Genomic DNA, 20860 nt, shown 5'->3' with positions numbered 1-20860 from the left:
AGGGTAGCCCATTTCCATTTCCTGAGAGGCTACTTCAACGGGCTTTGTGTCTACTAACGGGGCCCAAGAAGGCCAAGGCGATGAGTGTATTTAAATAGTAAGACCAATAAATCAATAAAGACCAAGCAGCCTGTTCTAGAAATCTATCAGCAATGCTAAGGAAGGGAAAGGTCCCAAACTCTGAGGTTCCATTTACCAATCAGAGCCACAACCATGGAGAATAGCCTCCTTCCTCCCCTTGCAAGAGGAACTCCTCAAGGCTTTGAAAATTCATAGATGACATGTGTCCCAAACAAAAATAGGTAGCTCATTTACCATTCAACAATCAATGCAATATGCTGACCAGAGTAATCAGTAGAATTTGGCAGCTTGGTGAGTAATTAAAGTTCTCTTTCGACTTGCAGCCAGTGTGTGACAAGGGTCTGTACAAACTGGTGTCCACGCAGGGCCTGCCCTCGGGCAAGTGTGAAGAGTAACTAAGGTCACAGTTACTAGAGCTACAGGTGACCGATTTTCACTGAAGTCGTCCATTTGACAATAGAAGCAAACAAACATGGCTATGTTAGATCAAGTGACTCTGCCAGGTTTCTGCAACCTTATAGGCTGTTCCCATCACACAGTCTGTCCCCTGCCTTGAAGGCACAGCCCTGGGCAATGAGGAGAAATGGTGACTGGTGTTCACGGCTACTCCATGAACTGATTAATGCCTGGCAATTTTTATCATTTTCCTCCTCTATGGCAAATTGACATAAAGGAATTTCTTTCAGCTAGGGGCACTAGGTAAATAACTTGGGGCGGGGGGAGAATCTTCTAAGAAACCATCCGGATATTAAGGCAATAGGTGGAAAAAAGTCTGAAGAGATTAGAAAAAGATCAGTTACCGCCCTAAAAGTCTGGAAGCTTTTGATTCTTAAAAGAATTTCTTCCTATTTTTAGAAATTGCCCTGCAGGTTTTTCGGCATTCAGTTATACTTCTGGTTAACGACTTTCAAGTCCCTCACCTCTACCAAATAATTTCATGACACGCCTCCCTTCGCCACCCCCAGATCTCCATGTCCCCGCGTCCACCCTTAATCTGTAACAAGAGGGCTGAGTTTATGACACTCCCACGGATTAAACATGCCTTCACTAATGCTACTCTAAAGGGGGGCATTTCTGGTAACTGCTTTAAAAAAAATCCTTTTAAATGTACACATTCTCATGGCACAAACAATTATGGAACTTCAAATTAGCACTGCAATATGTATGGATTTCAATTTATCACCCAGCTCAGAAACTGGGTTAGCTGCTCTATGTTTTTAATGTAACATACATTCATAATTCTTCTCTCTGGCTGCACAGGGGAAGTTGGATTTGCAGCCCCACCCAGACTGGAGCATCTCTTGACCAGCCCTCCACCAGAGGCACATGAAACAGTGGGAACATGGTTTATGATCAAGAAGCCAAATTCACGCCTGCCTTCCGCGCTTGGGACTGGGTACAAGCCGCCTAGTGACCATCTACTTCCTCTGACTATACTAAAAGGCTTAAGAACAAACTCACACAAGCCTGGAGAATCTGTTTTTCCAGTAATAAAAATGGCATTTCAAATACTTAGTTGTACCTGTCCTGTTTTAAACTAGTCAAATAAATTGGGAATCCTCATTTTAAATTAGATAAGTGTTATTTTCCCTGTTAAGGAGGGAACCAGAAAACCTGACAACTTTAAAAATAGTAATCCATAGATTTGGTAAATATTAAAATATCTGAGAATGAGAATACAGATGAAAATGAGACTGTTGATTGCTTTCGCAAGTTCTCTTTTCAAAATTATAAAAAGTACAATTATTTAAAAAGTATCTATGAGGACTTCCTCAACATTCTCCCAAAGTTCTGTATTTGGCAAACGTCTAGATGCCACTCATCTGTTGTGATTCGTCTCCTGCCATTTGCTTCTAAAATATAGGAGACTGTAACTCTATGTACCCAGAATATGCTTCAAAGGCACACGTAGGAAATACATTACAGATGCAGGTTTGCATTTATTTTTAAAAAGGCTCTTTTTAAATCCACAGTCTCCCTCTAAAGGAGAAGACAAACCCTCTCTGGAGATGGTCTGCATTTGAAAGCCAGTTACCGGAAAAAAAAAAAAAAAAAAAAAAGGTCAGTACTGTATTGATTCATGAGAAGTCTCCAGACCAGGCAGGATTCACTCTAGTCTGATAACTAAGCTGGGTCCCACCCCACTGGAATATGTGAGAGAAAAAAAAAAAAAAGGGCTGACAATGTTTCATTGAAGTTACAAGATTCCACAAGAAAAACCAGGTTATAGGATTACCAATCATAGCAGGGTGGCCTTCTTCTCGATAACTTAGGTTGTTGCGCGTAATGTACGTGCTTCTTAGACCAAGTTCCTTGAAGAAAAGTTTTACAAGCAGCTGAACATCAACGTTACTGTTCATCATCAAGCAATTCAGAAAAGCAACAGAAATGCAACTTGCAGAAAAATAAAGAGAAATGCTGCTAATGGGAAAATGACGGCGAATGCACTAGCTTGTTCTCGTTGATGGGGAAAAGATAAAGGAGAATTCTCCTTTGTCTGAACCCGGTGGTGGTGTTGGCAGTGCCTGGGCTGTGGGGGACATGGTGCTTCATACCAATGGAAAACACCATCTTGTACTCAGGACAAAGCTTCGGCCGTCAGTCGGAAAGAACGGTTACAATTGACAGTTTTTACAGCAAGATACCTGTTAGGACAAGTAAAAGCCTCTTCAGTTGAGATTAACAAAAGCTATTAATCCCGTGCATACACCGTTACATGAGTTTGGCCTTCCATGCTTAAAGAATCACCAAGCTCATTGTTACTGGAGAAACCAGCCACCTTCCCGGTGGAATAAATCCATGCTTTCGTGAACTACTGCACGCTGAGCCGTGGAGAGAAGGTAGAACCAGACAGTATCTGTGAGAGCCTACATTCTGGGTAGACAGCAAACTACAAACAGCTCACTGGCCATGAGGGGCCACCTGGGCTGAGCTAGAGAGGTCTTCTCTGCATTTCTACCTATCCCCGCTCCCCAACAAAACACACACTCACAGCCAAATTCGCTTATAAGCTATGGAACGTTTGCCATCCCCACTGGAATAGATGGTCCCATTCAACATAGGGAGCCAGTCCTCTGGTTAGCTGTCTGAGCTCCGCCCACGTAAGCTGCTGCCACAGATGCTCTCTGCTTCCATGAGCCCTGCCCCGCCCTACAGAGATCCTGGCTCCCTTCCGAGGACCATCCCCACCGCCACACATTACAAAGTGCAGGCCTGGAGAAGATGGAATCAGAAAAGTGAAGTCTTCCGTTCATCTTCCATTTCCCCACCTTTAGTGAGATATGGTACCACCGAGCACGATGCTCAGGGTGCCGCCGTGACAAGGCTTGTTTAGTGACGCAATCACTGCATTCTAGAAGAAACAGGTGTTCCGAGTACAAACTGGTATTCAGTCATGTTAAAAAAAACCAAAACATCAGACAGAGCTCCAACAATGCAGGGAAGAGAAGGTACACCATGCTTTGAGGATAAAAGACAGAACGCTGGAAAAAAAAAAAAAGTTTTCTCTTAGATAGGTACATGCTGACCACACAGTGCATACCACGGCACAACAGAAAAATGTTTTCTCAAATTTATTAAACAAATGACAAAAATGAGAATGAAGTCCCCAGCCTTGTCTACTGTAAAATTAATTCAGCATATTAGAAATTTTTAATAAAATATTAAATGTACACACAGAGAGAACAGAAGGGAACTGGATTAATAACGTAGGCCAAGCTTGTGAGATTGGGTTAGTCAGGTTTTCACAGCAACCTTCCAGGCAGAAAGGAGGTGAGGGTAAGGGACTGAATCCACTGGCCATTCAGGTGCGTGTGTAGAGAGCAGCGGGGTGTGTGTTCTTGACTAAGGAAAGCCTGTCTTTGGTCTTTCTATAAATCACTGCGGGGGGGTGGGGGCAGAGTGACAAATGCTTTCCTTCTTACAAAGGAACAGCAAGGCCCAGGAAAAAGCAATCGTTGGCCCAGTTTCATGAGCCAGAAAGGTCGTCTGGGAATACTGACAGGCCCATCAGAGGCTCCAAAACGACCCTTCTACTGTTTCCTATTTGAGAGTCAGTTAACAACCCCAATTTATAATAAAGCAGGACTGCCTCCAAACTCCTGGTACCACTAACACCTCTACCTCTTACTCAAAAGTAGAGTTAATTACTGTCCGATGCTTTGTTATACACTCCCCCCCACCGACACACACACACAATGGTCCTTGCTCCCGCCTTAGTACTCTTGGTTTATGTTGCATTTTGCAGCGATTTCTAACTTCTGTCCTTCAATATTCTGAAGTTCCTGCACCTGACCCCTAGCAACTGTAATTCTCAGTACCATGTCCATAACTGCATTAACAGCACCTGCCTTGAAGCTAACCTTTCACACCAGCTCTCAACTACAGACTTAGATCAGATACCCTCTGTCAACAGTTGATGTTCAATCCTCCCTACTTTCAAATACCAAACCACCCTAAGACATATCAGAGCAACCTGATCTAGAACCCACACGAAGACGCCAAGGAGCTGCCTTCCACCAGAAGTTATAACCGAACACCAGAGGCCAAGGAGATTGCCAGAGGCTGCTTCCAAGGCTAAGCTGTGATGTGGGCATCATTCAGTCCATCTGCGCTGAAACGATCCTGAACGAATCAGTCTCTTCAATTTCTAAAGCTTTAAAAAAGATTTACTAATTCTACCTTAGCTTCCACCAGGGTGTTTAACTGCTTTGATTGGGGAAAAAAAAAAAAAAAAAATCCCCCATGCTGGAAGTTTCATCTATGTTTTCTGGAGTGACGTGTTCTGAACTTTATGAAGCAAGACCTGTTTTTCACAACTCTACTCACCTCCTCCCAAGTATGTATCTGACATACAAATCCGCATTTGCAACTTTTGTTTATAAAGGAAATACTTAAAAATCCCTAGGTTACCCAGGAAACAATAAATAGCTCTTTTCCAAGTATGTATTCCAAACAGGTGGCAACCAGGCCACTTTTGATCTTTGATGCCTACAACGCTAGACCAAACCATCATGGGTATTTTTTGCTTTTCATTATTATTATTTTTTTAATAAAAAGAGAGCTGCTACATTAAGTGGCATGCTTATTTTGATCTAAACGTCATGGCTTCATTTTAGCAACTAGTGTTAGGGGTACGCACTGTGTACACTAGAGACCCCATTTCCCTGTATTACATTTCATTCAACTAAACAGAAACAGATGGAATTAGACTAACGAGGAAAAAGCAGCGCCAGTAAGTTCTTTAAATGTCGCCAGACTCAAGTTCTTTCATCACTTCCTTCTTGCAGAAGTTCATCCGCTAGTACCTTTCCTTCCGTATGTTCTTATGAACTTGGCTAACATGGCTGAGTGTAAACTCAGAGAGCTGCCGGCAACAGGTTATTTTGAAATGTTCACCTCTTTTGGGTCCAAAGAAACTTTCTCTATCGCAAAGACTCTTCTGCAGTTTGCTTTGTAAAACTGGCAGCAATAGAGTTGACCCTTGGACGACACGGGGGTCAGGGGTGCAGACCCTCCGAGCAGTGGAAAATCCATGTAGGACTTATAGTCGGCCCTCTGTATGTATCTACACTTCCGCATCTGCGGATTCCACCAACCTTGGACTGTGTGGTACTCGGAATCGGTGCATAAGTGGACCTGCGCCATTCACACCCGTGTTGTCCAAGTGTCAACTGTAGACTCATCTCCATGAAACTAGAGGAAGGCCAGCCTTAGAGTAATTAAGCTCATCAGAGGAGGAATGTTTATAGACTACAAAGGAGAAGATCCAGAAAAAAAGAGCCTTTCTAGGGGACGCAGCTCAGACAGCTTTAAATTCTGGTTAATGAAAATGAGGGCCTAGGCAAAGAAGAGTGATCGAGACAGAAGCAAATAAACTCAAAATAAACCTAGTACTGAAGGGGACCCCAAGTTTCTTAATTTAAGGCGGGGCCTACCTGTAGCCCAATCACTCACTGATGACTTCAATTGCACCAAACCCGTACTGTGTTGAAATAGGGAATAGCATTTTAAGTGGAAAATGTTGATTAAAACCATGTGAACACTGGTTAAAGCTATGAAAATGGGAGGTGATGCACCTTCACAGCAGTTTTAAAAAACTTTAAAATGGCAGCTTCATGTCTTAATCGCTGCTTCTTTTAGGAACTGCTTTTGCCAACACAATCAGACTGACTCCACAGCGAAGATGCAAGTGGGGTTTCTGATTCAACTGAGGACAGGCTGGATTTCGTATACTTGGTGGAAATTTCAAGAGGCTCGTGCTGTATTTTGGTTTTGCAGTCCTAGTGTGTGTGTGTGTGTATATATATATATATATATATATATATATATATATATATATATAATTTTTTTTTTTTAAAGCATTACTTGGTTTGAATCTTCAAAGAAGTCCTGGAGCATCAAATGGAAATTATTCACATTTTTAAGTGCAGGCCGCAGAAGCACCATTTGGTGAGATAAATCTGTGAGAAATTTCCAAATACGAATCACATATGTGGAGAAGAATCTGGCTCACGGACTTCCTTTAACTAAATGCCTGTCTAATAAAATAGCATCATAGCATACAGATGACTGGTCAAGGAGCTGGGGCAATCCACCGTAAGTTCTGGAACTCATTAAATGCAGTTCTTTACGAGAATTTCTTGCATTTTTATGCTGCCCGAACAAGGAGCACCAAAAACCAGTCACTAAAGGACCTATAATTTACACGTTTTGAAATACTATCTAACAAAAGATATTCACGCGCGGAGGCCCCGGAGTCGCCCTGCGTGGCGTGAAGACTTCTGTTTCTGTATTTGGTTTGTCTTCCACCCAAGGCTTTGAGATATCATTGCCCAGGAGCAGCCGCGATCTGAAGACTTGGCTTCCTTATTGATGCAGGCGACCCCTACACTAGCTGTTGCCTCAGAAAAAACTGGCTCTGACAGGTCTTGGGAAACCCTTTGGAAGTCTGAAAGAATTCACAGGTCTCTCATCTCTGCTGCCTATTGGTCACACCCAACCCCATCTCTGATCTTCCTGCACTTAGCTCAACTTCAGGCGTGTGCCTGCCTTTCTTATACCACACAGTGAGATTCCAGAGGCCAGGGAAGGACTTGGGGGCCAGAGTCTCACAGCAGGCAGAAGGCATGGAAGGTACGGGGCGCTGGGGGTGGCATGCAGCCTGCTGGCCTTCTCTGACCTCCTCACCTCAGTGGACTGGCTCTACCTTCAGACTCTAAGAATGTTCAGGTCTACTCACTCAGCAGCTCTCTTTACTAGTGCAGGGAAAGCTCTCCCAGAGGCAATGAGTGAATATTCCCAGCACGTCAGAATACGTGGCTTTTGAAAAAACTACACACCTTTCCCCACCCCCACCCCCCCTTTCTTTTAAGCACTGTTAAGCACACCAGAATTGCCACTCTCACAACGACTGACTGAGAAGCAGAAACTGAGTTGCTTGGCTGGTACAAAACCAAAGCAGAGAAAAACTCTACCAGTGACCCTAAAAGCGGAAAATCTCGTCAATATAGAACTGGGTACATCACCGTTGATCAGTTGCTTTTGAAACACTTTGGATAAAAAAATCATCTCTTCGGGGAAAAAGCAAAACAAAATAATTACTGGGCTATGTTTTGCTTTGGGGGTTTACATCTGGTGATTCACATTCTAAGCCAGCTCAGTTAATACCTTCTGCTCATTCATATTTCACGATCAGACTGCTGTATGATTAGAGGTAAAAAGAAAACTCATTTGAACACACCACCTTCACAAACAAACCACAGATTCCACGTGGGACTCTGCTTAACTCACGTTTGACTACCGTTTCATATAGCAAATTGACACCTTTCTCTAAGCTCGAAACAGAATAGGCGAAAATGGGCTATAACTGCAAAAACCTCACAATATAAAAAGCAGTAGTTCTTCCTACCTGATATGGACTGTAATAACCTAAGTCTACATGATTCCTGATCTCCATATGATTTTAATTATTAATCCATACAAGAGTCTCAAAATATAAAATACTGAACCCAAAAGGTCCTAGCGCATCAAGCTGTCACATAGAGTAAAACACTGAAGCCCAGAGACCAAGGTTCTGGTTTTAGATTTGTCCTGCAACGGCTGTAGGACTATGGGAAGTCTCTTCCCTTCGTCAGAACAAGGTTTCTCATCCGTAAATAAAGGTTTAACCTAGGTGACCTCCAAGGTCCCTTCTGGCTTCAAAATTCTGTGACTCTGTTAAACATGTAAATCTAAATAAAGCAAAAGATGAATAGACTACTTCAGTGAACATCTTTCAAGCTATCCGATAATCAACTTGATTCATCAACCATGCACTGAATCAAATGATTAGGAAGATAAAGCAAAAGTGTGCGTAAAAATGGATTACGTTTTCAGAATCTTTAAAATCAACTTCTCGACATTCATGTGGACAGAGAGTCACGTGTGAACCACAGGGTCTGTCAATATTTCTGCTTATTCAACACTGTGGCCAAATTCTACTCAGTTTCCCTGAACTTGCTTAGCTCTTCCCCATGACAAAGCCGCACGATGAGTTTTAATAAGGCCACTCGTGTGGCGGCACGTTAGGGCTGGATCATCACTACAACTCTTTTCAATAATTCTGTAGTTACTTAGGATCTAAAATTTTTATTCTACAATTTATCTTTTTTTAAAAAAGGTACCAAAGACTAAAAAGTACCAAAGAGCAGGCATGAAGAAAAGCATTTCATTGGTGATGCTTTTCTTATTCGGCAAGCAAGCCAACATTTCAGCTGACACTTCCATCACATTCCGCTAGATTCTAGAAGGCAACAGTGTCTGGCTCAGAAATGACCCTGGCAGCCTAGCAGAGCCATCTGGGGACCCCAAGGGGCACTCCAGACCAATTTGATCCAAATTTCTAGGGTCAGGGCTCAGGTAATACCAATTTTTTACACGTCCCAGGTGATTCCAAAGTGCAGCTAAGGCTGAGAAGCAATGCAAGTTCAAACCAGGCTTTTCCATCTGAAATGCAGAAACGCTGGGTGAAAGGCACTGGTGTAGATGGTAAGATTTAAAAAGAAACCAAACCTCTCACTACTTCTACTTTTTTTCCTGCACAGAGAAGCAGCCAGAAGACACTGTCCCTGAGCGGGTGGACATTAAGAACGTGCGTAGAAACCCACCAAGGGCAACGAGACTGGGAAACAGCCCTTCCCGGTACTGTGCGCTACTCAAAGGCTAAACCTTGAGTTTGCTAACCTCCTGGTGCCAACAGTACCTATCCTGCGAGGTCTTACTTTTCCCTGCATCGTTACTCAGCAGCATCTCTGTGTTTCACCAAGAGGCTCTGACGGCCAGAGGTCTTCAACACCTTCTTCAACCATAACTAACGTTTGACCCATGAAAGCAAACCCAAACCAAACCAGCAATCTCATATCGATTCCAGTTCGTGAAGATTTATATCATTTCATAGGAAGTCTGCAAAGAATCATCCCAAATGCTTCCAATTAAAATAGTCACTAGTCTTATTAACTAATATTTCAACAACACTTCATTTCAACTAGCAACCAACTGACATCTGGCCTTGAGTTTTGTCAATTCCTCGCTTTACGAGGCACGGCAAAGCAGCCCTCCTTTTAAAGAAGGGGTTTAAAGTAAAACCCACACCTTTCCTGGGATCTCAGTGATACTTTCGTCCCAATAATCAACCAGATGGGAGGGTGATCTGTGTACGCAACTGAAGATACACAGAAAATTTCCACGTAAATACAACACACTATACACATGATCAGATTCATAATAAAGGATGTCTTCCTAGCCTTCAGCCAGAAAGAGAAACAAGCTCTTGGTAACTTGTCGTGATGTGTAAAATCCTGTCCTTCTGAAAGATCTGAGAAGCCAGGCGTGCCCTACCCAAGCATATGCCTGCCCCAAAACCTCCTCTAACAAAGGTCGATTAGAAATTAACAAGTCACTAGGACAGAGCATCTCCAGGGAAACCCTGGACGCATAACTCCAGGTTTCCAGCCCTTGAAGACCCGCCCTCTGGTCTCCTCACTCATACTCCTCTCCGTCCTCATTCAAAGGCAGGCCACCCAAGGACTTCTTTCTCCTCACACCGGAGGGGGAACTCAGCACAGCTGGATTACCAAACACGAGGGGCTGGCTCAGAGGGCTGGCCAGTTCAGAGTCTGAATCGCTGGATTCAGTCCCACTGCTGGTAGAGCCCTCGGTCACTTGCAGGGGTGCCAGCTGGGCTGCCTTGCCAGGGGCACACGCTGACTGCGCCATGGGGATCCTTGAGGTCGAACCCACGAGAGGTGTACCATTAGCCAGCGTCCTACCTTCCGAAGCGGCCGGGCCGGCCAGGCCTCCCTTTCCATGGCCATCAAACCTATCCACTGCCTTCGGGCTTGATGCTACCTGGCTAAGAATGAGTGGATCTGTCTCTGACTTATTATATCTCAGATGCCTTAAGTGGGGCCTTTGTAAGACGGGGGAACCGTCTTCATCACGAGGACCCTGGCTTGGGAGAGGATCTCCTCCCACACTTCTCTCTCTATAGTCATGTGCGTTTTCGGAAACATAGCCTTGGGACCCGGTCCTGTCCCAACTCATACTTGGACTTGAACTTCCGCTGCTGGGAGACAAGGGGGTGGCCAGGGGACTGTGACCGCCTGAGGCCCTGAACATCTCATCTACCAGAGAGCTATGTCTTGGGAGTCTGGGGCTCCCACTCATGTCAAAGGTGATGTCTGCTGAATCATCGTCACGGAATTCTCTGGAAGGAGGCCGGGAGGACTTGGCAGAGTGAAGGGAAGCCCTGCGCCTAGCCTCTATCTGCCTCTCATCCCTGGACAGCAGATAAACACCACTGGTCAAATCACCCTCATAGTTGTCATTTGTTTGGGACCGTGACCGGGACGCTTGTTCCCTGAGGAGGTCGTATTCACTGTCTACATCACTGCAGTCAATGAAAGGAATGGAAGTGCTGCTGCCTTGGGCAGCCCTGGATGCTGGACCTGTGCTTGGCTGCGGGGGCCGAGGTCTACTCTGCTGGGTCCTGTCCTTAACGACCTCCTCCTCTTCCTCCGTCTCCGCCCTGCCGGCCCCGTCTGCCTTCGTGCTCCCCGCCGGGCTCCTCTGCGGAGTGGGGTTGCGCTGTGGCCCGCGCTCATCGGCCGAAGCGGGCGGGTCCCTTCCCGGCTGGCAGCTCTGGCCGCCCGGGGATGCGGCACCTTCTCCGAAGGTAAGGCTGGCACTCTGCTGAGCCTGGGGGGGGGGGGGGGGGGGGGGGGCGGGGGGGGCGCAAGAGAAGGGGGAGGGAGATGAAGAGAAAAGGGAGAGGTTACACCATGGATGAAAGAGACAGAGACGCGGAGTCCAACTTAACGGCATCTCCTGAAGCATCGAGTGGCCAAGGGTTGCCAAAGAAAGCCTGCCCTCCCCGGTCTTAGAACAAAGCACCCTGTGAGGAATCGGGCATTCCCGAGGCTGTCTGGTCAGGATCCAGAACGTTCTCTCAGGGTGTGGAAGCCGACAGTGCGGGGTCCCCAGCAGCACAGGTGAGGCAGTGCCTCTGCTTTCCAGGACCGGCAGTCTCCTCTTGGGCGTCTCAAGTTTCTATGGAAGAAGACGGTCCTTCTGGCCCACAGGGGACTGACTTCCTGAGGGGGTGGGGGCAGGCGGAGGAGGAAAGGCACCGTGGACCTCCAAAGGCGAGCTGACACGGATTTCAGACAAATGACAAAAACGTCTTTGTTTCGATGCCTAAGGGCAGGACGGGCAGCTTACAGGCTCTCTGGATTCGCACAGTGAGACTGCCTTCATGTTCTTTCCCAACAAAGTTCTTATTCTCTTGTAGAGAAAACCCTGAAAGCTCATCCAGAGACCAACTCCAGGGAAAACGAGCTCTGGCCACCCTCAGAGCAAGAGCGGTGATGTGTCTGTTGCCAACTGTGGTCGCTGCTCTGTAACATGAGCCCTGGGAACGCACCGTCCGGTCCTGCGCCAGTGCAAGGTTCTGACCTTGGCAGCCAAGGGGAGCTACACCCGTCACCACCGCCGCCCCCCGCCCCCCGCCGCCGAGCTAAATCCCGATCTCTTCACACAAGCGCAGCCGTTTAGCTGGAGGGTGGGCTCAGCTCTGGCCCTGGATGGTTCCAGCCCTAAGCTGAGTTCAGGCCAATAGAGCAAACTTCCCTGGGGCCAGGGCATGGGAGGGAGGAGGGGAAAGGATACAGGCCAGGGCGAGAAGCACAGAGCCCGTGTCTGGTCAGAGCCAGGGCACACGGCTAGACCCTCCTCTAGAAAACACCCCGAAGTGGAAGGATGAAGAACAACAAAGCAGACTAGGAAAGCCAGTCCTCAGCAGAGGACGTTTGGTGGAAAACAGAGCTATAATAGTGACTATCACCATCACTGACTTGTTTTGGCACTTCTGAATTCGGCTCTGCAGGCTGCATAGCAAGGCTTCTGATGGAATGAATCTTGCTGTGTTTCCTGGGAGAAATCACACAAGAGAACTAAAGTTAGGCGAATTGGTTTTTTTTTAATTGGTTTCACATGAAAAATAACGGCATTAGGCATTCCCTCAGTAGTGAAGGCACCCAAAGGAGTTTGGATAAATGCTCCCTGGAGACAGATCCAGTCACCCTTTCTGTATCACTGGTAGGATTCGGGGGTTTGCTTCAGCCTTGAAAACGTTCTCAGCATTCCCAGCTCCCACTGCAGTGGTCCAGCCGGTTGGGAGTACTACCACTGAACGCTAACTCTCTAGTTACGGGACATGTCATTGGGAGGGAGAAGCTGGCTGGGTCCGAGCACACTCTGAATTGCAAGCCCTGGCCTAACAATACGAAATCAATGTGCGTGTTCTGGGTAATGATTTTCTAGATCAGTTCTATAACAGAGGCCTCTGCCACTAATGAGCTACTCCTTCACAGCGCTCAGTTCAGAGAAAAGGCCCTGCCCCAGGAATGAATTTACAGACTCCACAGTAGAAGACACTGGTTCTTAATGCCACCAACACCCTCCCTTTAATCTTTTCCTTCCCTTAGTGTGGCGGTCCCCAACTTCCCAGGGGACAAGCATGAGAAACTTCTCAGGTACTCAAACACATGAAACTGCATAAATATACAGATTAAATTCCAATATCCATCCAGCTTTTCTTTAAAATACTCCAAATTAACACACCAAGGCTCCGGGGCACGCACATTCTGAGTCAGAGAGAGGCAGACCCCTTCTTATACGACCCTCAAAAGATTAATCGTGGATCGTCCGAGAAAATGGTGGGGCTTGCTTTGCTACATCTAGATAAGCATACAGATAACCTTCTGAACATTACACTTCCATGTACAGGGAGGGAAAAACGACCCCAGGTCTCCACCAGGAGAAATATACAAGGATGGTCAAGGCAGCACATCTGTTTCAGCAAAAGCAAAACAAAACACCAAACAACCTGAATGTTTCTCAACAGGGAATCAGATACCTGAAAGGTAATACTTTCACAATACCATAAAATGCTTAAGATAGATCTCAAAATCAGGGCAGCTTTAAAAAGCAAGACGCATGATTATGTACAATGTAATCCTGATTATATAAATGAAAAAGGACACCCCCAGAGCAGTTCTGCCTGTTCTTTTTGGGTACATGAATATGTCTAATAGAAGTAACAGGAATTAGGTAGTTGTTGCCTCTGGGGAGGGAAGGAGGGAAGTAATGAAGGCTGTTGGTTAAAGGGGGTTTTCACTACATCTGTAACCACGATAGCTGCAAATAAGGGAAGAAGAAATAAAATCCTAGAAACCAATGTTAAAATGTGACTAGTTAATTCTAAGTACTAGGAACATGGGTGTTTGCTGTATCCTCTGTGCTTTATTGTAATTTTTAAATGTGTTAAACTGAAAAAAGAAAACCATTAAACAAACACTTGCAACTGAACAGTCACTGGCGCACCATCCCTTCACCCCTGCACCCTTTTCTTTTAGTCCCTCTGGGCAGAGCAGTGCTGAAGGGCAGTGAGCTCTGGAGTTGGATGACCAGGGCCCACTTACCAGCTCTGAGACCTGGGCGAGTTACTCAACATCTTTGAGCTGCCATGTCTCCATCTTTAAAAAGGAAATAAAATAGCACGGACCTCACAGAGCAGGTATGAAGACTCCATGAGTTCCTATGTCTAAAGGGCTTGGAACAGTGCCTGGCATACAATAAGAGCTATCAGCATTTGCTAACAACAACAATAAATCCTGTTTCTCTTCAATCAAACGTTACCGAATTAACAGGTTTATAGAACTCTCCTCAGTACTCTGTAATGACCTATATGGGAATAGAATCTAAAAAGAGTGGATGTATATATAACTGATTCACTTTGCTGTACACCTGAAACTAACACAACATTGTAAATCAACTACACTCCAATAAAAATTAATTAAAAAAAAACCTAAAGAAAAGGGTTTGCAATTTTTCCAATTAAAAAAAAAAAGTTTATAGAAATACTTCGAATTCAAATCCCCAAATATTTAAGGACTCACCGGTGAGTAGGTTTTTACAGCGCTTTACCCCCTCTGTCAGCTCGTGTTCCTCTTGCATCCCTGCCCTCTGCTGGCTTCCTTTCACCCTGGAGTTAAGTGTCCCCCGGGCCTCAGCTGTTCCTAACACTGAACCGGCCGAGACTGACCGGGCGGCAGCGATTCTCTAGCTCACCGGGCCTGCTAGCTCACCGGGCCTGGGGGCAGCGATGCTTAGCCGCTTAGAGCACCACTGCCTGCAGAGAACGACTCCTCCCAAATCGCAAGTGGCACTGACGTTTCTCTTACCTTTCAAACTGCACCTTCTTATGTCCTCCTTCTTTAACATAGTCGAGAACCTGCTTCTGAGTCCGGCCACTAAAATGAAGACCACGAGAGGGGGCGGAGAAGACAGCAAGGCGTTCTCATTTCACACTCAGCACAGCCCTCCACCATCTCGCCTCCCTCCCACAGCTGGGAGACACGGGAGTTTTCTCAGCTAGCCCGGGATGAAAGCAGTCCCAAGAGAAACTGTGCTTTTGCGTCCATTCTGTCTCTTGATATTTCCCTTATACACGACAGAAAAAGTTCAATGAACTCAACAACTTAATGATTCTGTGTTTGATTATTAAGCAACCATCCCAAGAGCCTGTACACTTCATGAAGGCAGGGATAGCTCTGTTCACAGTGTACCCCCAACACCTAGAGCAGAATCTGACATGCAGTAGACACTCGAAGATTGGCTGAAAGAATGAGTGAGAAATTGAACCAGTGATGGGCAGGTCTACATAGCATTCGGTGAAGCTACAACAAGTGTTAACGAGGTGCTTTTGCTTCTACAGAGAAAGGAAATCCTTTCCGAATTAGAAGAGCTCCTCTAGGCGTTGTCTGTGGCTGGGGAGACTGCCTAGTGGCTACCTAACGTTCAAACTGAACACACCAAGGGGCTGCCAGGAGCCTTCTGTGATGACCCAGCAAACATGCCATCAGCCAAAGCTCTTGGAAGCCAACTTTCCCGAGGAAAGTCTTGGGGAAAATGACCACATGGCGAACGGAGAGATGTGAAGCAGAATCCTTACCTGAACCGAAACGATGAGCCTCGGCTAAACAGAACAGGCTTTGGCTTTGGTTTGGGCTCTTCAAAAAGTCTAAAAAAGGCATGATGTTCAACACAGATTTTCCAGAAGGATTTGCAAAAGTCCCGACTGGCCATTAGGAATTCCAAGGTATCCTGGTATGAGCTCTAGAAAGAGAAAATAACACTTCGGTTTTTTCCATTACCCAGAGACATTCAGTTACAATATGGGAAAGGGGGCAGAAAACAAATTTGTCCAATAAAATTTCAATTGTGTATTTTATTATAGCGTGACCATAAATCCACATATTTAGTAAAATACATTTGTTCCTCATGACGAAATGTAGTCATCATCGTTCAACCATTTTCTTCCCCACGTAATTCCTTAGAGGAACACGCAGAAAATGGGGGTACTCAGCAGAAGTTGTAACATTCCCTTGGACAGAAATCATAAACAAATGCTGTTCACTTGGCTTGCATTTCCTTCGTTAAAAAAATATCCAAGTACTGAAATGCCTTTTCTGCCTCCTTAGAATAACTGAAACACACTTCTTCTTTCTGGTTTCTCCCCCACGGCTCATGCCAACTCTGAATATTGTACTTAAACCTTTTCTCCATCAGAAAGCATATGGCTCCAGCCTCCAGGTGGCCCCAGGGACCATACAGGAAATGAACATTTTTTCTGGAGCACTGAAGTATCACCCAAGGCTGAAAAATTCATGTCCTTTGATTTGGGAAAGGGGATACGGTAATTTTCTACTTATAGACTGAATGCTCTCAATTTAAGTGACCGTATTATATAAACAAATGTTACCACAGCCCTTAACATTCTCAGCGGTTCCGGCCATTTTGGGAGAATCTCACAGTTCTCGGTAGTGCAGCCTCAACTCACAGACAAGTCGTGCTGCAGTACCCAGCCTTTTGGACTCAAAACACGTCTTCTCATAGGAAACAACTTCCAGTGGGTGCCTGTTTCCCAAATCAGGCCATAAAAACCTATTTCATCCATAATGTAACCAAATTACTATAAACCTAGACTGCCATTTATAATCTTTTTTTACCCCCATGGGAGAAAGCAGTCCAGTTCTGGTTGCGGGCATCAGCACCCTGGCGCCCATCCATCCCTAGTTTTATGGCGGGTGGAGAAAACGCTTTCTTCCTTCTCTGACCTGGCGCCACGTGAGCGACATCTTTAAAGGGAGGGTCTTTGGGAAGTGTGCTAGGGGAGGGGCCGGGTCAGCTCGTGAGAGTGCGCCGTCAGGGGCTGGGGACTACAGCAGGAGCGCCCCTGGGTGGGGAGGGACAGACCTGGAGCACGGCAGAATGCTGAACGGGCTGTCGAGGTGGCCGAGGCTGGAGACACGGCGGCTGCACAGGAGGGGGCGGCCCGTAGGCGCACAGCGAAGTGACCCCTCCCTGGGCACACATCTGTGCCCTCTGTCCACTGCTGAGGACAGCTGCGGAGGGACCGAGCGTCTGGATACACAGTACAGACTGGCAGACACCTGGAGAGCTGCCGGCCGTGGGTTCCACCTGCACCCTAGCGGGACCCGCCCCGCCCCGAGGGGGCTCCCTGGTCTCCCCCTCTCTCCCGAGAGGCACTTACGTTCACATCTGGGCGGAGCTTGATGAGAAAGCGCTTCCTCTTGAAGCTCAGCTTCCGCACCTTTGCCCAGTTGAAGGCATTGATCTTCGTAAAACCCTGAGAACAAAGGTATCGGCCAGTGAGCCGGGAAATGAATGACAAGCAACATGCGAGTCGGGAGCTGAAAGGAGGGCTGACGTTCTCCCACTCCTAAGAATGCCTCTTGCTGGAGAATTCCCAGGCTCTGCGACTGAGGGATGACCCCCTTCCCTTCCTGGATCATCGTTTCTCACTAATTACATGATCTGGCCTTCAAATTAAGTCTGCCTCCAGGGAGAGAAGAGGCTGGCCGAGGGGCTCATACAGAGAAAGATAAATAAAAATAAACACCATGATAACCACCACAACTACTGGCGACCATCACGGGCCGAGTGCCAGGCACTGTCCCAAGTCCTCTACAGCCCTTATCTTGTGAAGCCTTACACGGAACCCAGGGAGCTGGATTTATTATCTTCATTCTACACCTGTGGAAACTGCAGCATGGCTAGATTTTAACTTGCTCGAAATCACACGGTTACCGCAGCAGAAGGAGATTCCCGGGCATGTGCCTTCACCAGCAGCTGTTGTTATAGCCACAGAAGCAACACAGCGGTTAGCGATCACCTGCTCCGTCCACACGGCTCTGCTTCCAACAGCACAAGCAGGGCCGGGGAGGGGAGACCCCACCCTCCGCGTGTCTCTGAGGCCAGAGAACAGTCTCCGGGAGGGACGCACACATCTTCATCTTTGATCGCCAGGTGGGAGTGGGGGAGACACAGCGGGGAGTCGCCAGATACCAGCTCCTATCTGTGCCGTCCTCTCAACTGAAATTAGAATTCCTCGAGCCCGTTTGAACACCAGAACCATTCGTTTAAATTGGTTAGAATGAAGCAATTAGGCACAGGCAAGGAGATTAATTTCAAGATACTGTCCTTGTATATGATGACATTACGGAACAATTCTCAACACTTCAAGTGTCTCAAACACAATCCAAGCAAATTAATTCAATTGCGAGGCACCTCTTCCCCCGACTATGATCTTTAGAAATGTTTAAGCGTTTTGACTTTGAAGTGGAATGGTAGGACTGATCTCATCAGGGACGCCTAGATTATTTCTGCAGGTCAGTGGGTATTAGGGACAGTCACCCCCTCAAATACCATGCTGCTCACAAAATGTCACTTCCTAGTGTCCCACAGGAAACCCAACTTCAACTTCTCTTGGGACACGGACCCTTTGGTAATTACTGTCCGTCGTAAACATCTGATACAGGAGCAAAGAATCACTGGGGTTACTTTGGTAAAATACGAAGGGGGAAATGTAACCCAATCTGGCAAAGCTCAAAAAAAGAGCTTTAGGTCATGCATCTATTTACACCTTCAAAACTGGGTGAAATCTGACCCTATTTCATGAGATGAAATAGGGTCAGATGCTTTCTTCATACCCCTTTGAAACCAAAGCACTTTTGTTTAAAAGAGAAAGCCTTAAAAAAAAAAAAAAAAAAAGAGAAAGCCTTGAGGGATATATTGTACAGCACAAGGAATCTAGGCTATATATATATATATATATATATATATATATTCTTTTTTTAAATTAGGTATCATTTTTTTTTAATTGAAGTATAGTTGATTTACAATACTGGGTAAGTTTCAGGTGTACAGCAAAATGATTCTGTTATATGTATTTATATATATATATGTAAACATCTATAGTCTTTAAAAAATTCTTTTCCATTATAGTTTATTACTAGGCAATATTTTATAACAACTTTAAATGGAGTATAACCTATAAGCTATTCAATCACTATGTCATGTACCTGAAACTAATATAATATTGTGAACCAACGACTTCAATATAAAAAAAAAAGAAAGAAGTCTTGAGGAAACCTTTGGGGTGATGAATATGTTCACTGTCTTGATTTCACTGACGGTTTCACAGGATATACATATTTAAGAACTTATACATATTTAAGAACAGCATGCTTTAAATGTGTGCACTTAATTGCATGCCAGTAATACTTCAATGAAATTGTCAAGAAAAAGAGATGCATCAGTCAATGGCAGTACAGCGGCAGTGTGGTCAAGGGTGCACACGCTTCAGAGTGCAGAGCGCTATGTCCTCATGTAAAACACAGGTAAGGGTCCAAGAGCAGTATGTGCGTAGCCACAAAATTACAGCAGGACATGGACGTAGCTTCTGTGAATTTATAAAACTGCTACATCTTCTAAGTTAGGTAAATGTGAAACCACAAACAAGCTAACTTAGGTAAAACCCAAATCAGGTTAAAAAAAAAAAAAAAGAACCCAAATTAGGTTAAAAAAAAGTCAGATGACTATCATGGGCAAGTGTGAAAACGTGTTTATACTGGGGATCTGAAATCTTGATTCCATTATACTATGTTCAAAGTTAGGTCAACAGAGAGATTGGGATTTCTATGATCCTACAAAGGCAATACCTGCAAACAAACCTGCAGTCTTGGATTCCCCAACCAGAGCAAAGCAAAGGAAATGAAATCTGCAAGTCTGAGGGTCTGGACAGAAACAGGAAACCCTGAGATGAGGTTTGTTTTTCCCTGTTCACCTAAAAATAACTCTCAGAGGTCTTAGCCTGGACCACCCAACTTGGAATCAGAGTTGAAGGGCCAACTCTTATCTCTGCAACACCAGGGGAACCGAGCTGGTTCTAAACGCTCTTACCTGAAACACTAGAATCCCCGTGTTGGCCACAGCCAGGTTGATCTTAGTGCCTTCCCGGTCCTTAGCTGGGTGCAATCGGACGCCGTACATCTCCAGCCTGCGGGCAATCTCCAGGAGCTGGAAATCCGATTCTGCGGGTGTTTGTCCACTGACAAAACAAAAATTCAAGAGAAAGGCCAGGAGATTTGAATTCTCCGTGTCTATGAATTCAAGATTAAGCATCTTCTCTTCGGAAAGAAAAAGGCATTTCATCACCAACAATGGGGCTACCCGATCGGATGACACCCGGCCTCCCATTCATTATAATCCGAAGTTGAGCAACTGGAACAAAAGCTCTATTGCTTGTGTAACACAAAACCCCCAAAAGTCTATCTCAAACTCGGCCAGTTTTTTGGAATCTCAAAGAGTTTCCTTTAAGGTCATATAAAAGCAAAACACGACCATGTTGAAACAAGTTTCCAGTCACTTACAGTAGCCCTAAACTTGCAAAGTTCAACACTGTCAAGGCCACTATCACCAAGACTCAAGTGCCTTCCTTGAAAGACAACAACGAAAACAAAAGGAGCAGAGAAGGCTTTGAAAATATTTTATTGATCAAAACAGAAAACCAGAATGGACGTGGCGCAAAGGTTCTCCATTTTCACAATATTCTTATACTGTCCCTAGTTATCATGTCCTCTTCCTGATTTCCTGGTACTTGGTCTTATACTCTTCCTTTTACTCCAAAGCACGGGGTGTCCTAAATTCCAGTGTTACTCTGGTCTCATAGGAAAGCAAGCAAGGAGCCCAGAGGTCTGGTCTTGAGTGGGTAACCTGTGTTACCAATAGTCCAGGATAAGAAACAACACTCACTGAGCCTCTGCGCTCTCTTCCCTCACCCTTTGTATATTTCTTCCCAATATGTCACGTGTGTGTG

General features: G+C 45.5%; 1 protein-coding gene across 3 annotated transcripts in view; it reads right to left on the bottom strand.

Moving 5' to 3' along the window:
- FARP1 (FERM, ARH/RhoGEF and pleckstrin domain protein 1) overlaps positions 1–20860 on the bottom strand; it is a 292555-nt gene that overhangs the window by 48823 nt on the left and 222872 nt on the right. For all 3 annotated transcript variants that reach the window (XM_032611162.1, XM_032611161.1, XM_032611163.1), the window contains 6 exons: positions 19945–20092; positions 17234–17329; positions 15632–15795; positions 14862–14930; positions 12471–12546; positions 11067–11316 (listed from right to left, as the gene is read on the bottom strand). In XM_032611162.1, coding sequence (XP_032467053.1) covers positions 11067–11316; positions 12471–12546; positions 14862–14930; positions 15632–15795; positions 17234–17329; positions 19945–20092 — 803 coding nt within the window. The remainder of the gene's footprint in view (positions 1–11066; positions 11317–12470; positions 12547–14861; positions 14931–15631; positions 15796–17233; positions 17330–19944; positions 20093–20860) is intronic.

This window comes from Phocoena sinus, chromosome 18 (genome assembly GCF_008692025.1).
Source record: "Phocoena sinus isolate mPhoSin1 chromosome 18, mPhoSin1.pri, whole genome shotgun sequence".
Taxonomy (NCBI): Eukaryota; Metazoa; Chordata; class Mammalia; order Artiodactyla; family Phocoenidae; genus Phocoena; species Phocoena sinus.
Note: the sequence above shows the minus strand (reverse complement) of the source record. Positions and strands in the feature narration are given on the sequence as shown.